Source organism: Eucalyptus grandis, chromosome 6 (genome assembly GCF_016545825.1).
Source record: "Eucalyptus grandis isolate ANBG69807.140 chromosome 6, ASM1654582v1, whole genome shotgun sequence".
Taxonomy (NCBI): Eukaryota; Viridiplantae; Streptophyta; class Magnoliopsida; order Myrtales; family Myrtaceae; genus Eucalyptus; species Eucalyptus grandis.
Window position 1 is genome coordinate 39,384,097 of NC_052617.1, and position 21,938 is coordinate 39,406,034.

A 21,938-nucleotide genomic window follows, 5' to 3' on the forward strand; every position below is an offset into this window, starting at 1 on the left:
AGAGTTGCAATCGCTTGTGAATATGGTGAGATGTGATCATAGAGCATAAAGTTCAATGATTGTAATTGTAACTGTTTGTAACTGCATGAAAAATATTATCTGCCTATTAGAAGTTACTTTGTGTAGACAATAAAAGTTTGTGCGTGCGCATTGTAGAGCATTCACGATCTCAACAAAAAATTATGTGTTTCTAATTTATCAATTTATGTTAGTTTTTAGTATTTGCATTTCTTTTCCTTTATTATTTATGATCCTTGTTACTTAATTCAATTCGTGTCTGAATCACCACTGAACCCAGTTCATAAAAAACTAAAGATCAACTTTTGGTAAAGGTATCTTATTAATTTCTAAGGAAAAAGTTGGTAATGAAAAAGTTCTAACTCCACGAAAAGAAGTTTCGACCCCCTGAATTATTGTAAAATGAAAATGAAATTTCAACGCCCACTGAACCAAAAGCTAAATCTTGAGCTTGGGCACGACTCTGCGGCAGAGCTCAAGGTCGTATAGCGTGGCCTAGATCTCATTGTCGCCGGGCTCGACCGCAAATAGAGGAGGGCGGAGGGAACGTGGGACTGCGAAGAAGAAGAGCTGTCGATGGAGTACTTCAGTTCATCACTAGGAAACTTCGAAAAGTCAAAAGAAGAAAGAAATAAAAATAAATTTGCCTGAAGTTTGTTTGTAAAACAAACTAAGTGTAAGTTTCCTTGTCCCACATAAGAAAAATGGGAGGAAGTTGGCTAATTAATAAGTGTGGGGTTTCTTTAGCGTACCTAAAGAAATGATCGGGTGCGAGCTAAACTCCACCATACCAGCGTGCGGGTGCGCAAATAATTGCGCAATTATTAGGCGCACTTATAGCACTTGGTGCACCTGCGGTTTAATTAGCATTAATCCCTTCGTTATTTTTTTTTCCTTACGTTATCTTGTTAACTTTAATCAATTCAAAGGTTGTTCTTTGTAGGCAGCAATTTTTTCGAAATGATACATTTGTTCACTTTGCAATTTTTCACGAAGAGTTGCCTACTTTTTTTATACTAATTTATATATGCATGTCAGTTTTCTAGAAGAGAGTGTGTGATCAATTTTATATTTTCAAGCATTCTTTCTAAAAAAAACTACAGCCATTTTTTTTTCAATTTTTTCCTAGAGAGATTTTAGAGAAATATTAAAATTGCTGAGACTTTGTTATATCTTAGATGATATTTGCTGGTGACCATTAGCAACTTTGTGGGGGTAAATAAATCCTCAAAGAAAGTGATATCACGCATCAAAGTCCGATTTAATTACTCTAAAAATCCGAATTCATTGTTCTATCTAATTCGAAGCCATATTTTCTCAACACATATCATTGATCATGTCATGTAAGATGAGCAAAGTTGACTAGTCCTCCATGTAAACAATTTTAGCTAGATAAACTAAATTTGAAAATCGTAAAAAATTTCAAGGTTATATTAATCAAATCAAAAAGTTAAAACTAAATAATGATATGTATAATATATTTAGGACTTTTTAGATAATCTTTTCTTAAAAATATTATTGTCAAAATTATTTAATGGCAATGACCACCGAATTCAAAAGCACTATTGAATTAAAAACGTTATAGTCAAATTCATGTAATGACTATGATCACCGAATTAAGAAAACACTCAAAATTTGTTTAATGACCACCGAATTACCGAGACTGTTTTTCTCGGTTGAAATTATTAATGGATCCTGATTTACCGCACGGAAGTTAGCTAAAAGAAAACATTAAGCAAAGACCTTTTTTGGTCCAATACATCTTGGAAGTAAGATTAAAAAAAAAAAAATCATTAAACCAAAGACTTCAATTGGTCAAGTCGTTGGAGCCGGTCATTCCCAACTTTAGTACCTATTCTGCAATATGCTTTTCTTTCTTTCCGATGGTAGGAAGATGAGAACTATGCTCAAAATTGGTCAAGTCGTGGGAGCCGGTCAAATCTTCAGCATTGCGATGCTAAGATGATAAGAACCGTGTTATAAATTTCTAGTTGTGTTCATACAGAATGAACTGCGTCAAACCCACCTAATTTTCTCCTTGTCTAGACCAACTCCAAAAATTCATTTCCTCCTTTTCCGACTATATTAAAATTTATTTACTTATTACAAAGTAGAATTCCCAATGACTTGTTATATATGATGTAGAATTGTAGATTATTATATTATATGTGTTTCTTCTTTTCTTAGTCTATGATTTTTCTAAACAAAGCACGTCATAGCGGAAAAAACTAGTGCGATTACTTAAGGATGTAGATCAAACATTTCGTGATTTAAATATTGGACAGTAATTTTGGCATATGAATTGACCCGTGTATATGGGTGCAAGCAAAACTACATACTATTCGAATTGCTTCACTCCTAAACTCTACCAAAAAACTTCTCCACCACCATTTCAGCCCCTTTTATCAGCCTCAAATGCCTGCTGTCCCTAGTGATTTAGGTATAATTAGGTAGTTTGGATGATAGCATGTCGTGCAGTGAAAAAAACTGAATTTTACAATTAAAATTGAGTATTTATAGCAGGCCTAATACCCTAAAAAGCCCATAATTTTAACTTAGTTCTAATCCTACCATAAACTTTTTTTATTTAATTAAAAGCATTGGACTTTTGGTTCCGTCCCAATTCTAATCTAATTTTATTTTTTGTCTTATAAAAAACCAAAATTTTTAGATCATTTTTACCAAAAAAAAAAAAATTTAGATCAAGTCTCATTTTTACTTTCAACTTTTTTTCTCATAAAAAACCATCAACTTTTACTTGAGTCCCATACTAACCTAGTTAACCCTGCATTCAAAATCACTTTCAATTATGTGGCATTTTCGCATCATTATTCTAGTTTTCCCCAAATTTCATATCCAAGAAAATGTCTTTTGAGGATGAATTTCTATGTCAGCCCAAATGACATCTCATTGATCTGAAATTTGGAGTTAAAATTTGAGCAATTAGGATTAGTTTTTTCAACCATTCTTACTTATGAGAGAGTCTTCCTTCAATCTTGCTTAGGGATTTTCGATTTTGCATTTAGTTTTCAATCATTCATGGTTAAAGAGCTCACACTTGAGACACTCAACTCGGGACACTCGAGTAGCTCGGTTGGGAGTTTTCAATCTCTCAATTGTCAAGAGAAATTTTGAATGAAGAGTCAATGGGGGCAGCTTTAGGACTCAAGTAGAAGTTCATGATTTTTTTATGAAACAAAAAAAAAAAAATGTGGTAGAATTAAGACCAAACAAAAAGTTGATGATTTTTTTTTTTTTTGACAAAAAAGAGTTTAAGTTAGAATTGGGACTACCCCTAATGTTGGAGTTTTTTATGAGGATAAACAAATTAGAGTAGAATTAGGATTGGACCTAAAGTTGAAGATTTTATGGGGTATTAAATTTTCAATTTAGTAAGAAATCTTCTGAAACAACTTTTCTTACTCCCTATTTAATAGTTGGTAAGAGATTAAGAAGTTCAACCGTTTGAATCCATGATAGATAAGATTGCTAGTGCAATTTTTTTTTTTTTTTTTTACTAACTGTGTATGCTCTAATTTCCTTTTAAATGTTATTGGGTTAGTCAATATTACCAGAAAAGAAAAATATACGGGATCTAATAATGGATGACATACCATTAAAGAACCTTACATGAGGGTTCCATCAAAACACCATTAACAATTCATATAGGTTTGTGCTTTTTTTCATCCATTTTTTGGCTTTTGGACACCCATACGACCTTGAATTAACTCAATTATCTATTGTGGGTCCCACTTCATTTAAGATTATTTACTCTTTTTTTCCTTCATTTTTTTCTTTCAAATTTACCAAGAGACAAATCTACTATGTTCAACTTAAACAATAAATTTTAAGGTTGAATATGGGGATTTACTCTTGATTTAAGATTATTTCTTACCTTTTTTTTTCTTCTTCTTTTCTAGTTTTCTCTTTTTTTCTTTTGCTTCCGTCTAGGACAAAATTGGTTTCCCTCTTTTCCAAACTATTAGTTTAAAAATAATCAAAGTACAAGTAAAAATAAAAGAATCGTCTACTAGTTTTAATGAATGCATTCGGTTTAATTTTTAACTTTAACGTGTATAATTATGTTGTAATCCATGCATTGTAACTATTTGAATTTCGTTTTATTTGGTGAATCTAATATTCTAACTTTTATTTATTTTTCATGCCATCGATGCACTATTTTTGTAAAGATTTTTAGACAAATTTAAGAAAATGACAAAATTCAATGCATTCAAAATTCTAAACATCCCTTATTATCATGCAAATTCAAAAGAAAATGCTCCTAATTATGACAGTTGTAATTGCATTATAAGACGTTCCATTCAAACCATTTGCAGATACATAGTTTTTGGCAATCCTAAATGCATCAAAATTTCCAAAGAAAGAGAAAAAAAAAAGGTAAGAAATAATCACAAATCTTGAACGTGCAAGGTAAATTATGGTCAATTTAAGGTGATAGAGGGTGTCAAAAGTCACAAAAGAAATGGAAAAAGCGTGAGTCATATATAACCGGTCTAATATTCTGAACCCGAAGTCCAAGCAGCGTGCTGGTGAAGTAGTTGAACGGTGTTCTGGAATTCATTTGCTTTGAAAGTCTTACCCAATCAAATTTATTATTATTTCATTTCTCTATCCAAACAGAAAAAGAAAAAGAAGACAATGACTATTTAATTTAACATGCCATGCCATCATGTCATATATAGGGATCATTATTAAAAGAAGTCATAAATATATTGTATAGATATTAATTTAGTTCTAAACCTTTTAATTCAGTTAATTTAGTCTTAAATCTTCGATTTGCCAATATAATCCTTCTGCCCAATCGTGGTTAGAAATAGTTGATGTGGATGCATGTTGTTCTTAGGTGGCATGGTTGTTGCATAAGCACACATGGAAAAAAATTATAATTCTTTAATAATGTTTTGATTTTTTGTTTTCTTACCTTTCTTTTTATCGTGGGTGACGACCCCCATGGGCTTTCATTGTGGCAGATGAGGGCTGTGACACCCTAGCTAAATTTGGGTCAGGTGAGGGCATCGTATCCCTTGCTTGTGAATAGTGACCTCTGCTAACTACTGTCGAGGCTGCAGATTGGCAAAAGGAAATGAGGAAAAAGGAAAAAAGAAAAAAGAAAAAAGAAAGAAAAAAAAAGGGAAAAAAAATCTCAATTATTTTAAGTACACTTTCAAAATACATAACATGGGTGTGCATATTGTTTGATAAATTTTGCTAGTTCAACATTTTAATGTTTGGAGCAGTGAGATGCTCAAGAGATTCACTTTAAAGATTCTAGATCCTCGCGTTGAAGAAAATTCGATATCAATATGCTGGTTACTAGTATAATTAGATCCACCTAAAGTCAGAAAAATATATATTATAATCAAAAAGGGCGGCTAGCACAATTATATTCTAATTTTATTGGGGAATTTTGTCGCAATTATATATATCTAGATATGTATGTATGTATGTATGTATTGACACACGCAACTGGGAAATCAGTGATTGAGCTCTTGACACTCCTATGAATGAAAATCATAGTAGATATTACTCCATTGGGTTTGTCTTTGTAAAAACGCAATTCGGATTTTATGAGAGGACCATATATAAACATCCTACATTAGCATTTTATTAATTTTTTGTCAAGCGAAAATTGAAAGAAGACATTGGAACCGTCTACGAAATTTCAAGAAGTATCGTACATAATAGAACAAGCTCTCTGTCTCTATCATGCTATAGTGAAACCAACGATTCTAATGCTCTTCTAAATTTTCAAAATCATCTTGATAATGCTTATATCAACAAATGACATACATATTTCAACTTTTAGGTTCACGACATGTTGAGTTGCATCTAATTGGTCTGTTTGTGCCTTTCCGCTAATGTGGTGGGCTACCTAATTGCATTCTTTATTTTAACGTTCCCCTTTTGCACGCCTTGTCCTCCCCTCATTGGCATAATATCTTTTTCAAGCCCCATACCAAGCTCTACCTTTTAGTTGCTTTACATATGAAGGATCCGGAGGTCCAGATGAGGCCTCGGATGTAGCCTTATAATGTCATGCTAAGGACGGCGTTGAATTTATTTAAAAATCCTGCTAGCAATGAATTAAATTGGCTTGTCATCTAAGTGTAGTCAACTCGAGTGGGGCAGGTAGATTTCCAGGAGCAGAGCAAGACCTTTGAGTGTGAATCTATTTAGGGTGTGTATGACAAAATTTCTATTTTAGAAATCAATTTTTGGCCAGAAATTGATTTTCTTATTTCTATTCTTTGGATGAGTTTCCGAATAAAAAACACGTTTGATAATGACTCAAAATTTCTATTTCAGAAATAGAAATTTGTTTGATAACAGAATAAAATTTCTATTTCTAGGTGGCAGTGGTTGGCGTCTAGCAATTGACAGTGAGTGGCTGGCATCCGGTGGCTAGCGGCTGGTGGCGGGTGGGTGCTATCGGCGACAAGAGTGAACGAAGAGAAGAGTTTTAATTTCTCACTTTTGTTCCAGAAATAGAAAAACTAAAAATTTTAGCTTAAGATTTTTAATTCAAATCTCTTTTTGGAATAGAAATCTGTTTAGAAATAGAAAATGAAATTGTATTAACAAACGTATTTATATTTCAAACTTGTTTCAAATAATAAAAAAAAAATAGAGAAACAGAAATTTGTCATGCATACCCTTAGTCAACTTGAGTGGGGTCGGGTTGAGGAATAGACCGGGTCCTTTGAGTGTGAATGGTCAGGTTGATTTTTACGAACAAAATGGGTCCTTTGAGTGTGAATCTATCACCTTCAATCTTAAATTAAAGTTGCACGAAATATCTTGTGATTTTCTTGGTTTTTACCGATGTCTTTCCTCTTTGAGAATGATAAATTTTTGCTCCAAATGAGTAAGTCTAGTCTAGGTGAAAATATTGAAAATTAAGGGTCAAATTGTTTCCCAAAAATAAATGATTTAGACAATATTTTCCTAAAAACTATCAGTTTATCGTTTGCAAAAATAGATGAACTAAATATATTTCTATTGTCCACAAAGATGTTTAGATATAAATTGCATCAACAATCAATATAGTTTTTATTGACTAATTATTTTAAATAATATAATTATTCATTCTAAAAAATAAATTTTAAATTATTTATTTTCACGAAATACTTGCAACTGAAGTTATCCAATGTCTTCTTTTCAAGTATCGTTCGTTTGATTTGACCCCTTTGCTGTAATGTGCTGTTGCTGGCCATGAAGATTTGAGGATTCGCTTTTGACGGGTAATTACCAAAAAAGTCTTAAATTTACCGTACAGATGTTGATTTAATTATAAACTTTTAATTTGAGAATTTACCGTATAGATGTTGATTTAATTATAAACTTTTAATTTGACCTATTGATTCCTAAAACTTTTGACGATTTGTCAATATAGTTAGTCTAGCTCCTTCTAACCCGCAATTGCTGAGGTCTACGCTTGCCTAGACCAGTTATGTACTACAAACGTTTTTCTATCTCAAATGCACGGAAGCAGCGGAGAACCACAAGACGTCCTTCGGGTGGAGGCCATTTAGAATCCTCCTCATCGTCAACATCACTTTGTTTACGCATACTTTAACGAACCAAACGTTGGATTTATGTGCATGAGTCGAGTCTGGGGTCTGGTCGGGCGTCATTTCGCATGCAACGTTCTAGTGACTGATGATGTCAGAACAACAACGTAAGCATCTGTGGAACCCCTAGTCCTAAGTCGCTAAATAAAGCCCCGTTCTGACCAAAAGAATAAAATGAAAAAGTAAAGCCCTCGTTGCTACCAACTCGCAAGAACTTAAATGAAAATGCACCTCTCTCTTCGACCCCCGTACACAACAGGAAGCAAATCTACCTCACAAAAAAAGGATAAATGCACCCTCAAATCATCAAAGACGTAGGCTCCGTTTATTTCGCGAAAAATGTGACGTTTCTAGAAAATATTTTCCAAAAGTCATTTTCTAGGAAATGTAATTAATTTCGGTGTTAGGATGAAACCTAAAAATAAAGTGGAAAATATATTTTGCTATTCGGTAAGGAAAATATTTTTCTTCATATACTCTTTTTCATTTATTTTATTTTTAAAATGGATTTTTCATATTTTAAAACTTGATTTTTAATTATTTTTAATTTTTAAAATCTATTACTAATTTTTTTCATTTTTATTTTTCTTTGTTTTCCATCTTCTTCTTTCTTGGCCGATTGCTAGTCATGGCAATGGCCGGCGACCGACCACCGGCGAGCCTCGAGCTTGTTGACGATCACGAGGCATGCCACTCCCTAGATTGGTGAGCGCGAGCATCGAGCTCAAGGTTCACTGGCGACGGGCGACAACTAGCCAAGAAAGAAGAAGATGGGAAACAAAGAAAAAAAAATAAAAATAAAAGAAAAAGGAAATTAAAAATAATTCGAATTTAAAAAGAAAAAAATTAAAAAAACAATTTGAATAAAAAAAAAAAAGAAGAAGAAGAAATGGGAGGAAAAAGTGAGGATTTGTAGAGGTGTGAGAAAAGAAAGATCAAGTGATGAAAATGTTTTCATTATTCAAAAAGGAAAACATTTTCCCCTAATTTTAGAAGATTTTTTTTTCTTTTCATGGAAAGCATTTTCCCCAAGAAAATTATGCTCCGTCAAACGAACACCGGAAAATCAGAAAACATTTTCCCGGAAATTATTTTCTGTGAAATGAACAGAACTTAAGGCGTTTTCGGAAATTATTTTTCATGAAATGAACGGAGCTTAAATCTTTCGAACGAGATCTCCATCAGCAAGAAGAAGCAATCTCTTCCTGTTTGGTAATAGACAGAGCAATCGATATCTATTCTGGAGGTTGACACCCAAACGGGAGGAAAAGCAAAGTGCTGTCTAATGTTCACTTCGGGTTGAGCAAAGGCGTCCTGTTACTTAGAGTGACCTCTACAAACATTTCATTTCTTGTCCCGTTTGTAGGATTACCTTCGGCATCCGTTGGAACATTGGATCATCTCCTCTTGTGATTTTCCAATATTGTGGACAGATGCCAGGAAGATCCCAATGGTGATTTAATTTTGACTCGCAGACAAAGAATCGCATGCTCGGAAGGAGCACATTTCGCATGTACAAAAATAAACGGCCGATGGAGGGCAGCTATCAGTCTCTCCAGGATTCTCGGTGGTTGTAGGAAAATTACGGAGGAATTTCCTAGTTTAAGTGGTCCAATGCCTTGAGGAATAACGTAAAATTTTAAACAAAGACCTGGCAGTCCTAGTTTATGCGGTTTCCACGAGGGTAACCAACACATCTATATAAGCCAACTCTGCAAAATGTTGGCATCACGGCCAACTATTACACTTACTCCCTACATAAAAAATGGAACGCTTGATAGGATCTTGTCAGATCATCCTGCTTCTGTTCTCATCCCTCATTGGAATTCAAGCCCTTAACTCTTCATTTTCTCTCCTTCCTCTCTAGGGGCAGCAGCACCTGTCGCCCTGATCAAAAGTCTGACTTGCTTCATTTCATGAACGCAATGATGCCTAATAATTCGACGTCCTTCTTCTGTCAAATGGACGACATTTCCACTGGACCAAAGATGCTTCCCTGGAATGCTGACACGGATTGTTGCTCATGGAAGGGAGTCATATGCGATCAGATGACAGGTCATGTGATTCGCCTTGAACTTGGCTGCTACACCATAAACCCGACCTGCTACTCTTCTGCAGGGTCTTCAAACAGCACTGAATTATCTACATTGGATTCCCTCAATCTTTCTTCTCTTCACAAAACAGAAAGGCCATCAGGGTCAAATTCCAATATGCTGCTTCAAAACCTGACCATGTTAAGAGTCCTCATTCTCGATGGGTTAAACATGTCTGGCATTGATGTGAGTCGCTTGATGAATCTCTCTCCATCTCTGGAAGTCCTCAGCCTCAGATGTTGTAAATTGCGTGGCCAGTTAGCAGCAAACTTTTTCCTTTTGCCAAAGCTGACATGTCTCAATTTATCAGGCAACAAGGAGCTTTCGGGTTACTTACCTGAATCATCTTGGAACAGCTCTTTGAAGGTTTTGGACTTGTCCTTTACAGGCTTCTCTGGAGTATTACCAGAGTCCATGGGGGACCTGCACTCTTTGGAGATACTCTGGCTATGCCATTGTAATTTCAATGGCTCAATTCCATCTTCAGTCGGCAACCTAACGCGACTCACTAGATTGGAACTCTCATTCAATGAGCTTAGTGGTCAGGTTCCTTCAACTCTGTCAAACCTTGATGGGCTCACTCTGCTCCATCTTTCCTCCAACAATTTTGTAGGTTTAATACCCGATGTCTTCGACAACAAGACACAACTTCAACAAGTGCTTTTCTCACATAACCACTTCGCGGGCCCCATTCCTCCGAGCATAAAGAATCTTTCCAATCTAGCCCAACTTGACATTTCCAATAACCTCATTCGTGGGTCTATACCGTCATCACTGTTCTCTCTTCCATCCTTGACGAGCCTAGACCTCAGTAACAATAGGCTCAGTGGTCGCATCGAAGAGTTCCTTGCTGCACCCTCATTAAACAATGTTGACCTGAGTGGTAATCAGTTGGGTGGCTCAATTCCGAGCTCGATTTTCCAGCTTGGGAACCTCACTTACTTGAGTATCTCAGCAAATAACCTGACCGGTGTTTTAGACCTACAATTGCTCTCGAGACTCAAAAGTCTAATAGGTCTCGATCTTTCGGACAACATTTTGTCACTCAACAATAGCAAAAATGCCGATCATGTCTTGCCAAACCTTTCAAAAGTCAGTCTTTCTGGGTGCAAAATTACCGCAATCCCTGCATTCTTGAGAAATTCAACCAGCGTGGGGTGGATAGACCTGTCACGCAACGCAATCCATGGTGATATCCCACCATGGATGTGGGATGTTGGGACTGGGTCATTGTCTTATCTCAATATGTCTCACAACTTCCTCACTAGCTTCAAACAAGTTCCATGGGAAAATCTTATATTCCTCGACCTGAATTCGAACTTGATCCAAGGGCCATTTCTGCCTCCATCACTCCCGAATTCGGTTCTCATCTTCTCGATGGCTAGCAATCGAGTGACTGGCTATATCCCTGGCTCTATTTGTGAAATGAAGGGCCTACAAATTCTTGACCTCTCTGGCAACAATTTCATTGGAACAATCCCTCAATGTCTAGGGAACCTCAGCGACAGCCTTTTAGTGTTGGATCTGCAAGAAAATGGACTTTCCGGCACAATCTCACTCACATTCGGCAAAGATGCTGTCCTGAGAAGTCTTCACCTCAATAGAAACAAATTTGAAGGCCCGTTGCCACGCTCTGTGATCAATTGCAAGCAACTTGAAGCGCTGGATCTCAGTGGTAACAACTTGAGCGACACTTTCCCAAAATGGTTGGAAAATCTTCCTAGCCTGCGGCTCTTGGCCTTGCGATTGAACAGACTTTACGGCTCCATAGGCAACCCCGGAACTGAATTTCCCTTTCCGCAGTTGCACATTCTCGACCTTTCCTCCAATGAGTTCACTGGTCCTTTGCCCAGCGCCTACTTTGCAAAGCTGAAAGCGATGATGTCAACTGGTCAGGATAGATCCGGGTTGCAATACATGGACCAAGGTTACTACCAGGATCCCATGGATGTGACGATGAAAGGACTTGAAGTGCATCTCGCTAAAATCCTAGTGACCCGGACCACCGTTGATCTATCAAGCAACAAGTTCCAGGGAATGATTCCAGGTGTAATAGGAGAGCTAGGATCACTCAAGGGGCTCAACCTTTCTCATAATAATCTCAAAGGCCATATACCATCATCTCTGGGGGACCTTTCAGAGCTTGAATGTTTGGATCTTTCTTCAAATGAGCTTAGCGGGATGATACCAACCGAACTGACAAATCTCACGTTTCTGGAGGTCCTAAATGTCTCTTCTAATCAACTAACAGGACCGATTCCTCAAGGGAACCAATTCAGCACGTTTCAAGCCGAATCCTATCGCGGGAACCCAGGATTGTGCGGGTTTCCATTGTCCAAAACTTGTACTAATTCCAGGGTGCCGGGGAAGTTTCCTGTCCTGCCTGAAGGCGGGGTTCACTCATTCTTTGCGGATTTTGTTGAACCGGAGGCCGTGGAAATAGGATTATTATGTGGCATAGTGCTCGGACTAGTTATGAATAACTTGCAATATCTTAAATCTTTTTGGCGAGCAAAGAGGGAAGTCAGAAAGACTGCTAGGAAACATATTTCTCCAGCGGGGCCTTGAAACGTCACGACATAATAGCCATGGTAGCTGATTAGTGTTGCTGTAAAACAGTGTTGCTCAATCGTGTGAATCGTTCACGCGAATTGGGAATCATAGGACTTTGTAAAAAGTTGTGGAATAACTCCAAAAAATAATATTCCGTACGAAAAAATATTAGATGTTGCAAAAGCACATGAAAAAGATGACAATTATAAAACCATCCAAGCCGTGACTGTGGCTGTGGGCCTCCATCGTCGTTCACCAGAAATATCAACACTAGCCACTCGTTCGCAAGCCGAAGAGCAACGCTAGAGACGTAAATAGGTTTCATCGTACACGTAATTCGTGGGGCTGTTTCACATATCACAAGTTAAAGAGACTCAAAAGTTACCGTGGACAGTAGATGCACCATCCAAAAGGGACGTTTAAAAATTAGGTAACATATCCGATTGGTGAATAGCTCATTGATTTTAAAATTTTCTTTTTCTTGAAGGTGCTTCTAATGGATATACATATGTAAATGGTAATAGGTTCTAGGTTCTAATTTGGACTCTCTTTTTTATGATTTTTTTAAAGGGCTTTACTAACAATAGTCTTTGGCTACTTTGAGAATAATAATTTATTGTGAGCCATAAATTCTTGAAAGAATAGACGTCACAACAATTTATAATTAATTTTTTTTATAGAATAAACTGTTATTTTCATAGTACATTAAATACTGTCATCCAATCATTTATCTTTCTTAAATAAAGGTATTGAAAAGATAAGATATAGGAGTATATAACCCAATTAGATGGACAACCAAAGGGAAAATAATATTACCGGACCGAATAAAGATTAAAAAGGAATGGTTATGTTGAAAACTTTAGACTTGGACCTTGGTCTCAAAGTCACATGACCATTTGCAACTAAAAGATAGTCTAATTAATTTTACTCCAGAGGATTCCAGTTGAAACCAAATCGAGCTAAATCGACAAACTTGTTATTATACATATAATTTCTTTACATATGAACATGCTTGTGATGATAAATATGGTAAATTATCGAGGATCATGTTGCTATTTCATTGTATAAATATTTTATTTTTGGCGCACACTAACACACATAAAAGGATAAAAAGCTGATGCACCTGCATGCAAGTTAGCCAAAATGTCACGACGGTTTTGGGCCAATTGCATGGATCCGACTGCTGCTTTCAGTAAGTGACTTGTCGACAGTGTTTTTCTAATTAAATTTGGAAACCAATGATTGATCTGACCTTATTGATCCAATGAACCGCCCAAGCAAATGTGCATACAAGTTGGAGGCAACGACTGATTTTTCTTTTTTGTTTATTTTACAAATAAGAGGGACAATGTGCAGGCTCTTGGAAAATTAATCTTGGACCTATTTAAAGTGGTATTAACAAGAAAAAATCGAACATTGAGTGATATAACGTTTGTCAAAGTATGAAGTACATTATGTCAAATCATATCTCATGTGTAAATATTTTAGTGCAAAAAACGTTCTACTTGAAAAACTCAACCTGTACAAACGTTTCATTTCTCACAATGACCTGTACAAGCATTTCATTGTCCAAAACTTGTACTAATTCCAGGGCGCCGGGGAAGCCTCCTGTCCTGCCTGAGGGCGGGGTACACTCGTTTTATGCAGATTTTCTGGAATCAGGGGCTGTCGGAATGGAATCAGCATGGGGCACACTTGTCGGGCTGGTCATGTGTGATTTGCGATATCTGAAATCTTTTTTGCGAGCAAAGAGGGAAGTCAGAAAGATTGCGACCACAAATATTTCTCCAGCACATGAAATAGAAGCTGCGGTGGCTGATTAGTAGGAAAAAGTATCAAAAAAATTACAAACCTATTATATCGATACCAATTCAGCCATAAATTTTTCAATTGGACTGATTTAGTCTTAAACATTTTCGCATTAATACTAATTCAGTCCATTCGACAAACTTAGGTTAGAAATTGCTGTGGATGTTTTTAATACTTTTTTTTTTTTTCAATTTATTGAATTTTAATATATATATATATTTATTTATTTCCTTTTTTTTTTTCCTTCTCATTTCTTTTTTATTTCCTTTTGCCAATGGCCGGCCTCGCGGAGTTGAAGGTGAGTGCCAGCCATCTAGATGAGGGCCCCCTTGCCAAATGTGGTGAGGCCAACCCTCACCCTATCCTAGGCGAGGGTTAGCCTTGCCCAATCTAGCAAGGGGGCCCTCACCCGGACGGCCAATCCTCGTCGGCCATGGCTATGGCTAGTGGTTGTTGATGGCCATAAAAAATATTTATATATATTTAAAATATTTTTTAAAATATCAATGTCAGCAATGGTCATGACACATTGGACGGCCTACATCCACATTAGCACCTTATAGTTTAAATTAGCCGGATGGATTGAATTGATACTAATGTGAAAAAGTTTAAAATTAAATTGGTCAAACTAAAATGTTTATGACTGAATTACTATCAATACAAATTTTACCCTTTACCAAAAAAAAAAAAAAAAATTACTATCAATACAATAGTTTTATGACCTTTTTTTTTTAAACTTTCCCCTCGATTAGTGTTGTTGTATAAAGAAGATTATGAGTGCAAAGCAGTGTTGTTAAATCGTAAGACTTTGTAAATAGTTGTGGAATAACTACAATACAAAGAAAAGTTAGTTATATGCAGCCAAAACACATAAAAAGATGATTATCGTAAACCCCATCCAAGCCGCGACTATGAGTCTCCTTCATCGTTGTTCACCCGAAAATCAACACCGGCGACTCGGTCGCAAGCCAAAGAGCAACTCAAAGATGTAAACAGGTGTTGTTGTACACGTAATTCGTGGGGCTGTTCCAAAGATCACAAGTTAGAGAAACTCAAAAGTTACCGTGGCCAGTAGATGCACCAACGCCACCCCTTTCTCCTCATAATCAGGTTTTACTAATTTTGAGGTCACCGCGCATAAGCAAAAAGTACCAAAAAAGTCATAAACCTATTGCATTGATACCAATTCAGTCCTAAACCTTTTAATATTGGTACCAATTCAGTCCATTCGATCAATTTTGGCTGGCCGGCTCGACAGCGTGGACGTCGACCGGTGGCCGGATGTTGACGTGGCAATTTTTATGATTTTTTTAATTATTTTTCGATTTTTTTTATTAATTTATTATTAGCTTTTTTCTTTTTCCTTTTATTTTCTACCTTCTTCCGGCGGTGGCGGCGAGCCTCCGGTGAGGCTCCCGGCCACTGGGCAAGGGTCGTGGCCCTCGCTCGGCCTCTCCGGGGCCGGCGGCGAGGAGGCTTCGCCCGAATCTGGGTGAGGCTAGCCTTGCCGACGGCTGGTGAGGCCATGGTGGCCATCACCGGGGTGGAGGCGAGGACCATGAAGCCCTCGCCGGCCGCCGGCGAGGGTCGTGACACTCGCTCTCGGCCTCGCCTAGGGCCGCCGGCGAGGCGCTTAGCCCAGATCGGCCTCGCCTGGCCTTGCTGATGAGTCCACGGCGCCTCCTCCGCTGTCGACCTCGGAGCTTCTCGACCTTGTCACCGCCGCCCTCACCTCCACGAAATCCCAATTCGAGGCCCTGGTCCCCCACCTCCCGCCCCTCACGCCGCAGCTCCTCCGCCCGATCTTCGCCTCCGAAACCCTAGCCCGCACCCCAACAACCGAGGGCTTCATGGCCCTCGCCTCCGCCTTGGCGATGGCTGCCATGGCCTCGCCAGCCGCGAGCGAGGCTGGCCTCGCCTAGATCCGGGCAAAGCCGCCTCGCCGGTGGCCCTAGGAGAGGCCGGGCGAGGGCCGCGACCGTGTCGGCGGTGAGAGGCGAGGGCTTCACGGCCCTCGCCCGGTGGCGGCGAGCCTCATTGAGGCTCGCCGGCCCCTTGTGAGGAAGAATGCAGAAAATAAAAGGAAAAAGAAAAGAAAAAAATTAACAAAAAAATCATAAAAATTACCACGTCAGCGTCTAGTCACCGGCCGATGTCCACGTCAGTGCTGGCCAGCCAAAATTGGCCAGATGGACTGAATTGGTACTAATATTAAAAGGTTTAGGACTGAATTGGTCCAATTGAAAAGTTTAAGACTGAATTGGTACCAATATAATAGGTTTATGACTTTTTTGATACTTTTCCCGCACGCGTAAGGATGCAACGTAAAAGACTCGCACATCGAAAGAGGGTTATTAAAAAATATATATATTAGGTAGCATAATCGATTGGTTTATAGCTCATTCTGACTTGGTCTCTCCTTTTGATGATTTTTCAAAGATAAAGGTGTCGAAAAGATTAGATTGTAGTGTATATAACCAAATTGAATCGACAGCCGAAGGGAAAAAAAGATTAACGGACTGAACAAGACCAAAGAGGAATGGTTATATGCTCAGACATTTTGACTTGTACCTCAGTCTCAGAGTTACATGACCATTTCTCAAAAACGGATATATTAACACATGCAACTCCAAGCAAGTCTAATTAACTTTAGTCGAAAGGATTCAAATTGAAACCAAATCGAGCTAAATCAACAAACTTGTTAATATGCATATATTTCCAATGCATATGATTGTGCTTGTGGTGATAACATAAATATGGTACGTATGTTGCTATCTCATGGCATAAATTATACATTTTTGGCTCACACCCAACACACATGGAATAATAAAAAGCTGATACACACGCATGCAAGTTGGCCATATCACGACCCGCTCGGGCCGATTACATCAAATCCTAACTTATTTGATCAAGTGGACCGCCCAGGCAAATGGGCATCTAAGTTGGATTGGAACGCCAGATTTTGATTTTTTGTCTTTTTCTTTTACCAGTGAAAAAGACAAATGTGCAGGTTATTAAAAAATGTTTTTGGAACTATTTGAAAAATGATATTGACACGAAATAATCAAACATTGAGTGATATATTAGACCTAAGTAGGTCCTTAAAAGGCTCAAGGAAAAGAAATGGCCGGGAGATCTACCTTGGGGTGAAAGACCCGCAATGTTACTCTCATATTCCCTCAAAAAAATTGATTGGGATTAGGAGCTCTTCGGTGGTGAAGGTAGATACAACATCAATGATTTATTCATAATTACCGTTGGATAAGTAGGTATAGTAACTTCTCACGCTTGGGGTGAGAATAAAATGGAGAATACACCTTTACAACGTTGGCTGCCCTTCTTGGCAAAGTCAATTCAACCGACTGCCAACCCTGTATCACGTGAATGTGTAGGTGAAAAGGAGGTTCTGCTGGGAAAACTCAACGTGTCAAACACAAATCTCTTTTGACGAAAAAAGAAAAAAACAAACTGACGTTTCCTGAGTAAGTTAAAGAGGATAATGCTAAATATATCAAATTCGACTGCAAAATTATCATGCAATTTGACATGACATATTTATATCCACTAAATCTCATTTTAATTTTTAATCTATCCAGTATTAGTAGATGGAAAAGAAAATGAGTAAATAGTTTTTTTGGAATTTGACGTAATGGGTCGTTCAAATTAATTTTTTTTTTCTGGTAAGTGTATGCAATTAGAACTCATCACCATAGAAACTATTCATTCATTAATATTTTGACATGAGAAATCAGATTGAAACCAAATCCATTTAAGGTAAATTTTACTTACATCCATTACTTTCATGCTTTTTCTAATAAAATTTTTGTACTTTCAATTCGCTAATCAAATCCTTTCACTTTAACAAAATTTCTAATCAAGTCCTTCGGTAGAATCCCTCAAAATCCAGTCGGCACTACCATCAAGTAGAATTTTTCCCACATAGACATGCACGTGAACGTCCATATTCACTAAGTTTCATCCCCATCATACTCTAATGTAATTGACATTGGCTCAAATTTTCCACGATAGCATCTGTGTAGGCATCTAAGATGACTAAATTTTTATGCATATCGTAAGTCAGACACCATCTGATGGTTACATTATCTGGATTTGGCCGAATTAGGTGTTAGATGCGACTTAATTGCAAAACTTGGGAAAAAACATAATAACTTGATTAAACAGTTTAAAATGTACGGAGGGATCATCGGAAAAAAATGTGAAGATAAAAGGATGACAAGTAGAATTTTTCCTGCCTTAATGCAATTAGATTATATGTGTTGCAAAATATCTCATAAGAAATGGGCCAACATTATCTTGACGGGCCTATACCGTCCGATGCCAGCGAGTTATGAAACATGAGTAGGCTTCGTGATAAGTTCGGCACAAAGATCATTCATCATTGTATGCACATGGACTTGTCTCTTGTCTTTGGGGCCAATGCAAATGGTTGAGAAACAGAAAAATGGTGCATTCCGCGTTACAGACGTGTTATTGTAGACTGAGCTGTTTGCTGTCTCCAAAAGTTTAACTACATAAATAGCAGACTCATCCATTAAACATTAAAAAAAATTGAAAAAAAATTACCAAATCAGTTCTAAATCTATTGTACATATGACTATAAACTTTGTCAATTTAGTCATAAATTTTTATGCAAAATTTAAATGCAATCACTCTGATCAATTTTCGTTGAAAATCGTTGATACAGCAATTCGGTAATTACCAATTGTCCTACATTAGGATTTTGCCCATATTTTTAGGATCAAATTAGCAAAATTAGAAATTTTAGGATTAAATTGGCATCCATACAATAAACTTAAGACTAATTGGGTAATTTTCTATAAAATACGTGAACAAATTGTTGGACTCATCCCTTGAACGTTTTAGAAGACTAGTCATTATTAATGCAGGACTACCTCTTGTAGTAAAGGAAAGAGGACCATTTTAATTTTTTTGGTTTGAAAAAAGAGGACCGTTAGATTCAAGTAATACTTGTCCTTAAGTTTCTTGTTTCCAATCTCGATGGGGGAAAATTGTCCAAAAAGTCCTAAACCTATTGCAGTTTTGCCAATTCAGTTCTAAACTTTTTAACTTTGCCAATTGAGTCCTAAACCTTTTCACTTTTTGCCGATTCAGTACATCCGGCCAATTTTGGCCGGAAAATGTTGACATGGACGCCGGTGGTGTCACGTAGGATTGTTGGCGCTAACGTGGATAATTTTTAATATTTTTAAATTTTTTGATTTTTTTGATTTTCTGTTTTTTCCTTTTTAAAAAAAAAAAAAAAAAAAAATTCTTTTGGCTTTTCCGGTGGCCGGCCACCGGCCACAGCCGGCCAGCTGGCCTCGCCGCCACGGGCGAGGCTCGGCGAAGGCGACGGCAACCCCGGCGAGGGCACCACGGCCCGGCGAGGGCCGACTCGCCGGGGTCGCCCTCGCCCGGCCGGCTAGGGCGAGGGCAAGCCTCGACGAGGGCTCCTCGCCGAGATCTAGCAAGGCCGGCCCTCGCCCCTAGCCGGGCTGGGTGTCGACTGGCCACCGCAAGGCTGATGCTCGCTTGGGTGAGGGCGACCCCAACGAGGGCTCCCCTCGCCGGATCGGGCGAGGTCGGCCCTTGCCTTGGGGGCTAGGCGCCTCGCCAAGGGTTGCCGTCGCCCGGCCGGCCTTACTGTGGTGGGCGAGGCCGGCTGGCCGCCGCCTATGGCCGGTGGCCGGCCACTGGAAAAAGCCAAAAAGAATTAAAAAAAAAAAAGGAAAAAAATAGAAAATAAAAATTCAAAAAAATTCAATTTTTTTTAATTTTTTAAAAATATTATTAAAAATTGTCTACTTCAGACCGGCGAGTCCTACGTGGCATCGCTGGCGTCCACGTCAGCATTTTCCGGCCAAAATTGGCCGGATGGATTGAATCGGCAAAAAGTGAAAATGTTTAGGACTCAATTGGCAAAGTTAAAAGGTTTATGACTGAATTGGCAAAACTACAATAGGTTTAGGACTTTTGGACAATTTTCCCTATGATGGGTTGGCTTTGTCCAACGAAAAAATGGCACGCTTTGCGGTGAATGAATTGTTGAAGATTTGTCTTTGGGGTGTATGGTTTTTATCATGTTGATGTTTGGGATATAACTGTCGAGATTGTCTATTGGACTCATCACACGCGATGACTAGAGCGATTCAACTAATAACATGCTAACAAGCGAGTACCCCTTCGGATTTTCCCTAAACACGGGTCAACGTCGTTTCATCGAACCCAAGATGAGTGGGGAGCGTCGACTGAAGGGAGAACCAAAACAGCGATCGGGACACGAACTCAAGCCAAAACCAACCCCCAATCAGCAAATAACCTTTAGGATGAAACAGAGAAAGTCACGAGCATGAGCAAGCCCGGGCCAGCAAAAACGGGGACACGGGCTTACCTTGTGGGTAAGGTGTCGCCGAGAAAGACGAAGCTTTGGACGAAAGGAAGCGGGAGAGCGCACAGCTTCTCGGCTTCTCCGATCGGCGGGGCCAGGTCAAGTGTAGGTGCGGCCGGACGCCGCTTAGGGGGCGACTAATGGAGGTCTCCGGAGAACATCGAGTGGGAACCCACCGGAATGGATGAGAACTTGCCCTTCTTTCCCCGAGTCTCATAAAAGGATGGGATAAAACCATTGGATAATAGGTAACCATTGACGTCACTAGAGTTTAGACAACATTTGGGATATCATCATCTCGAAAGTTCAAAGGCCGAAACAAAGAAGCTTAAGAGCCAAATCCAACTCCTCGAGGAAGGGAAATTCAAACCTTTTGATCAATTCCCAACCTTGCTACAAATTGAGTATTCTCTTCCGCCATCACAAAATGCTTCTATATTTGTTGCTCTCACAGAATCCTCTATCAGACAAGACAAAGCTAATGTGGTAGAAATGCGAACTTGCCTTCGAGAAATGGACTGGCTAAGGAAAAGAAAGGAGAAATAAAAGATTCTTAAAGAATCTTCAACCTCTACAAAGGAAAAGGCAAATCAAATGATACTATCCAATCCGTTGGAATCATTTCTAAGAGATCTAAGCAATCGACAAGAAAAAATGATTGATCTTACTTTTCGAAAGACCAGATTCAGCCTCTTCTAGAACCGATTCTTCCGACCGATTTAGACTCAAAACCAGATTTAGTATCTCTTTCATCCTCCTTCTCTTTTTTCGAACCCGGCTATTGATGTCCTTTTTGGGTAAATGCCCAAGCTCTCACAAATCATGACTGTCGCGACCAATTTTTCAGGTGTGAACCGCCTAGAATTTGGCTAATGGATTGTTAAGCCTAGACTTAACTCGGGCTCTCCCAAGCCCATACCAATTCGCGACTTAGGTTCAAGTTTCTTAACATGCAAATGGATTTTATCTAGGAGTCGCCACTAATCTATTTTTGGTGGGTCGATTAGAAACCCAAGTAAAATAACGGGAGAATTATTTTACTCCTGCAAACCAAAGATTATGGGTACGAGGACTTGGTTACACTAGATTTTTCTAATGCCCTTTCGGTACCATTCTTTTATTTTGAAAAAATGTTTTTTTTTTTTTTTGCAGGCAGCTTAAATTGATTTTAAATTTATTTCCCTAACATGTGAGGTTGATCATGCGGTTACGCAATCCATCAATTTAACACCCAAGAAAGTAATGAATAAATTACAAGACTTACCTTGTAGCAACGAAAGCATCTGCGTCGTTAGATCAGAATTCACATCATCAACTCTAGATATGATTTCTAATTAACACGCAATTTCTCTTTTTTTTGTTTTCACTTGTTTAATGAGAATCATGCAATATGCAATGCAATATTAACTAAATGACCTAGTTCTAATGCAATGCAATTTCTAATTAAAAGGACCTAGCAACAAC

The 21,938-nt window shown here is 38.2% G+C and overlaps 1 protein-coding gene across 1 annotated transcript; it reads left to right on the forward strand.

Moving 5' to 3' along the window:
* Nucleotides 1-9,538: 9,538 nt before the first annotated feature.
* LOC104451977 (receptor-like protein 53) lies at nucleotides 9,539-12,271 on the forward strand. Its single transcript, XM_010066519.2, has one exon. It carries the CDS (start codon nucleotides 9,539-9,541, stop codon nucleotides 12,269-12,271), a length of 2,733 nt encoding a protein of 910 aa, XP_010064821.2.
* Nucleotides 12,272-21,938: the final 9,667 nt, after the last annotated feature.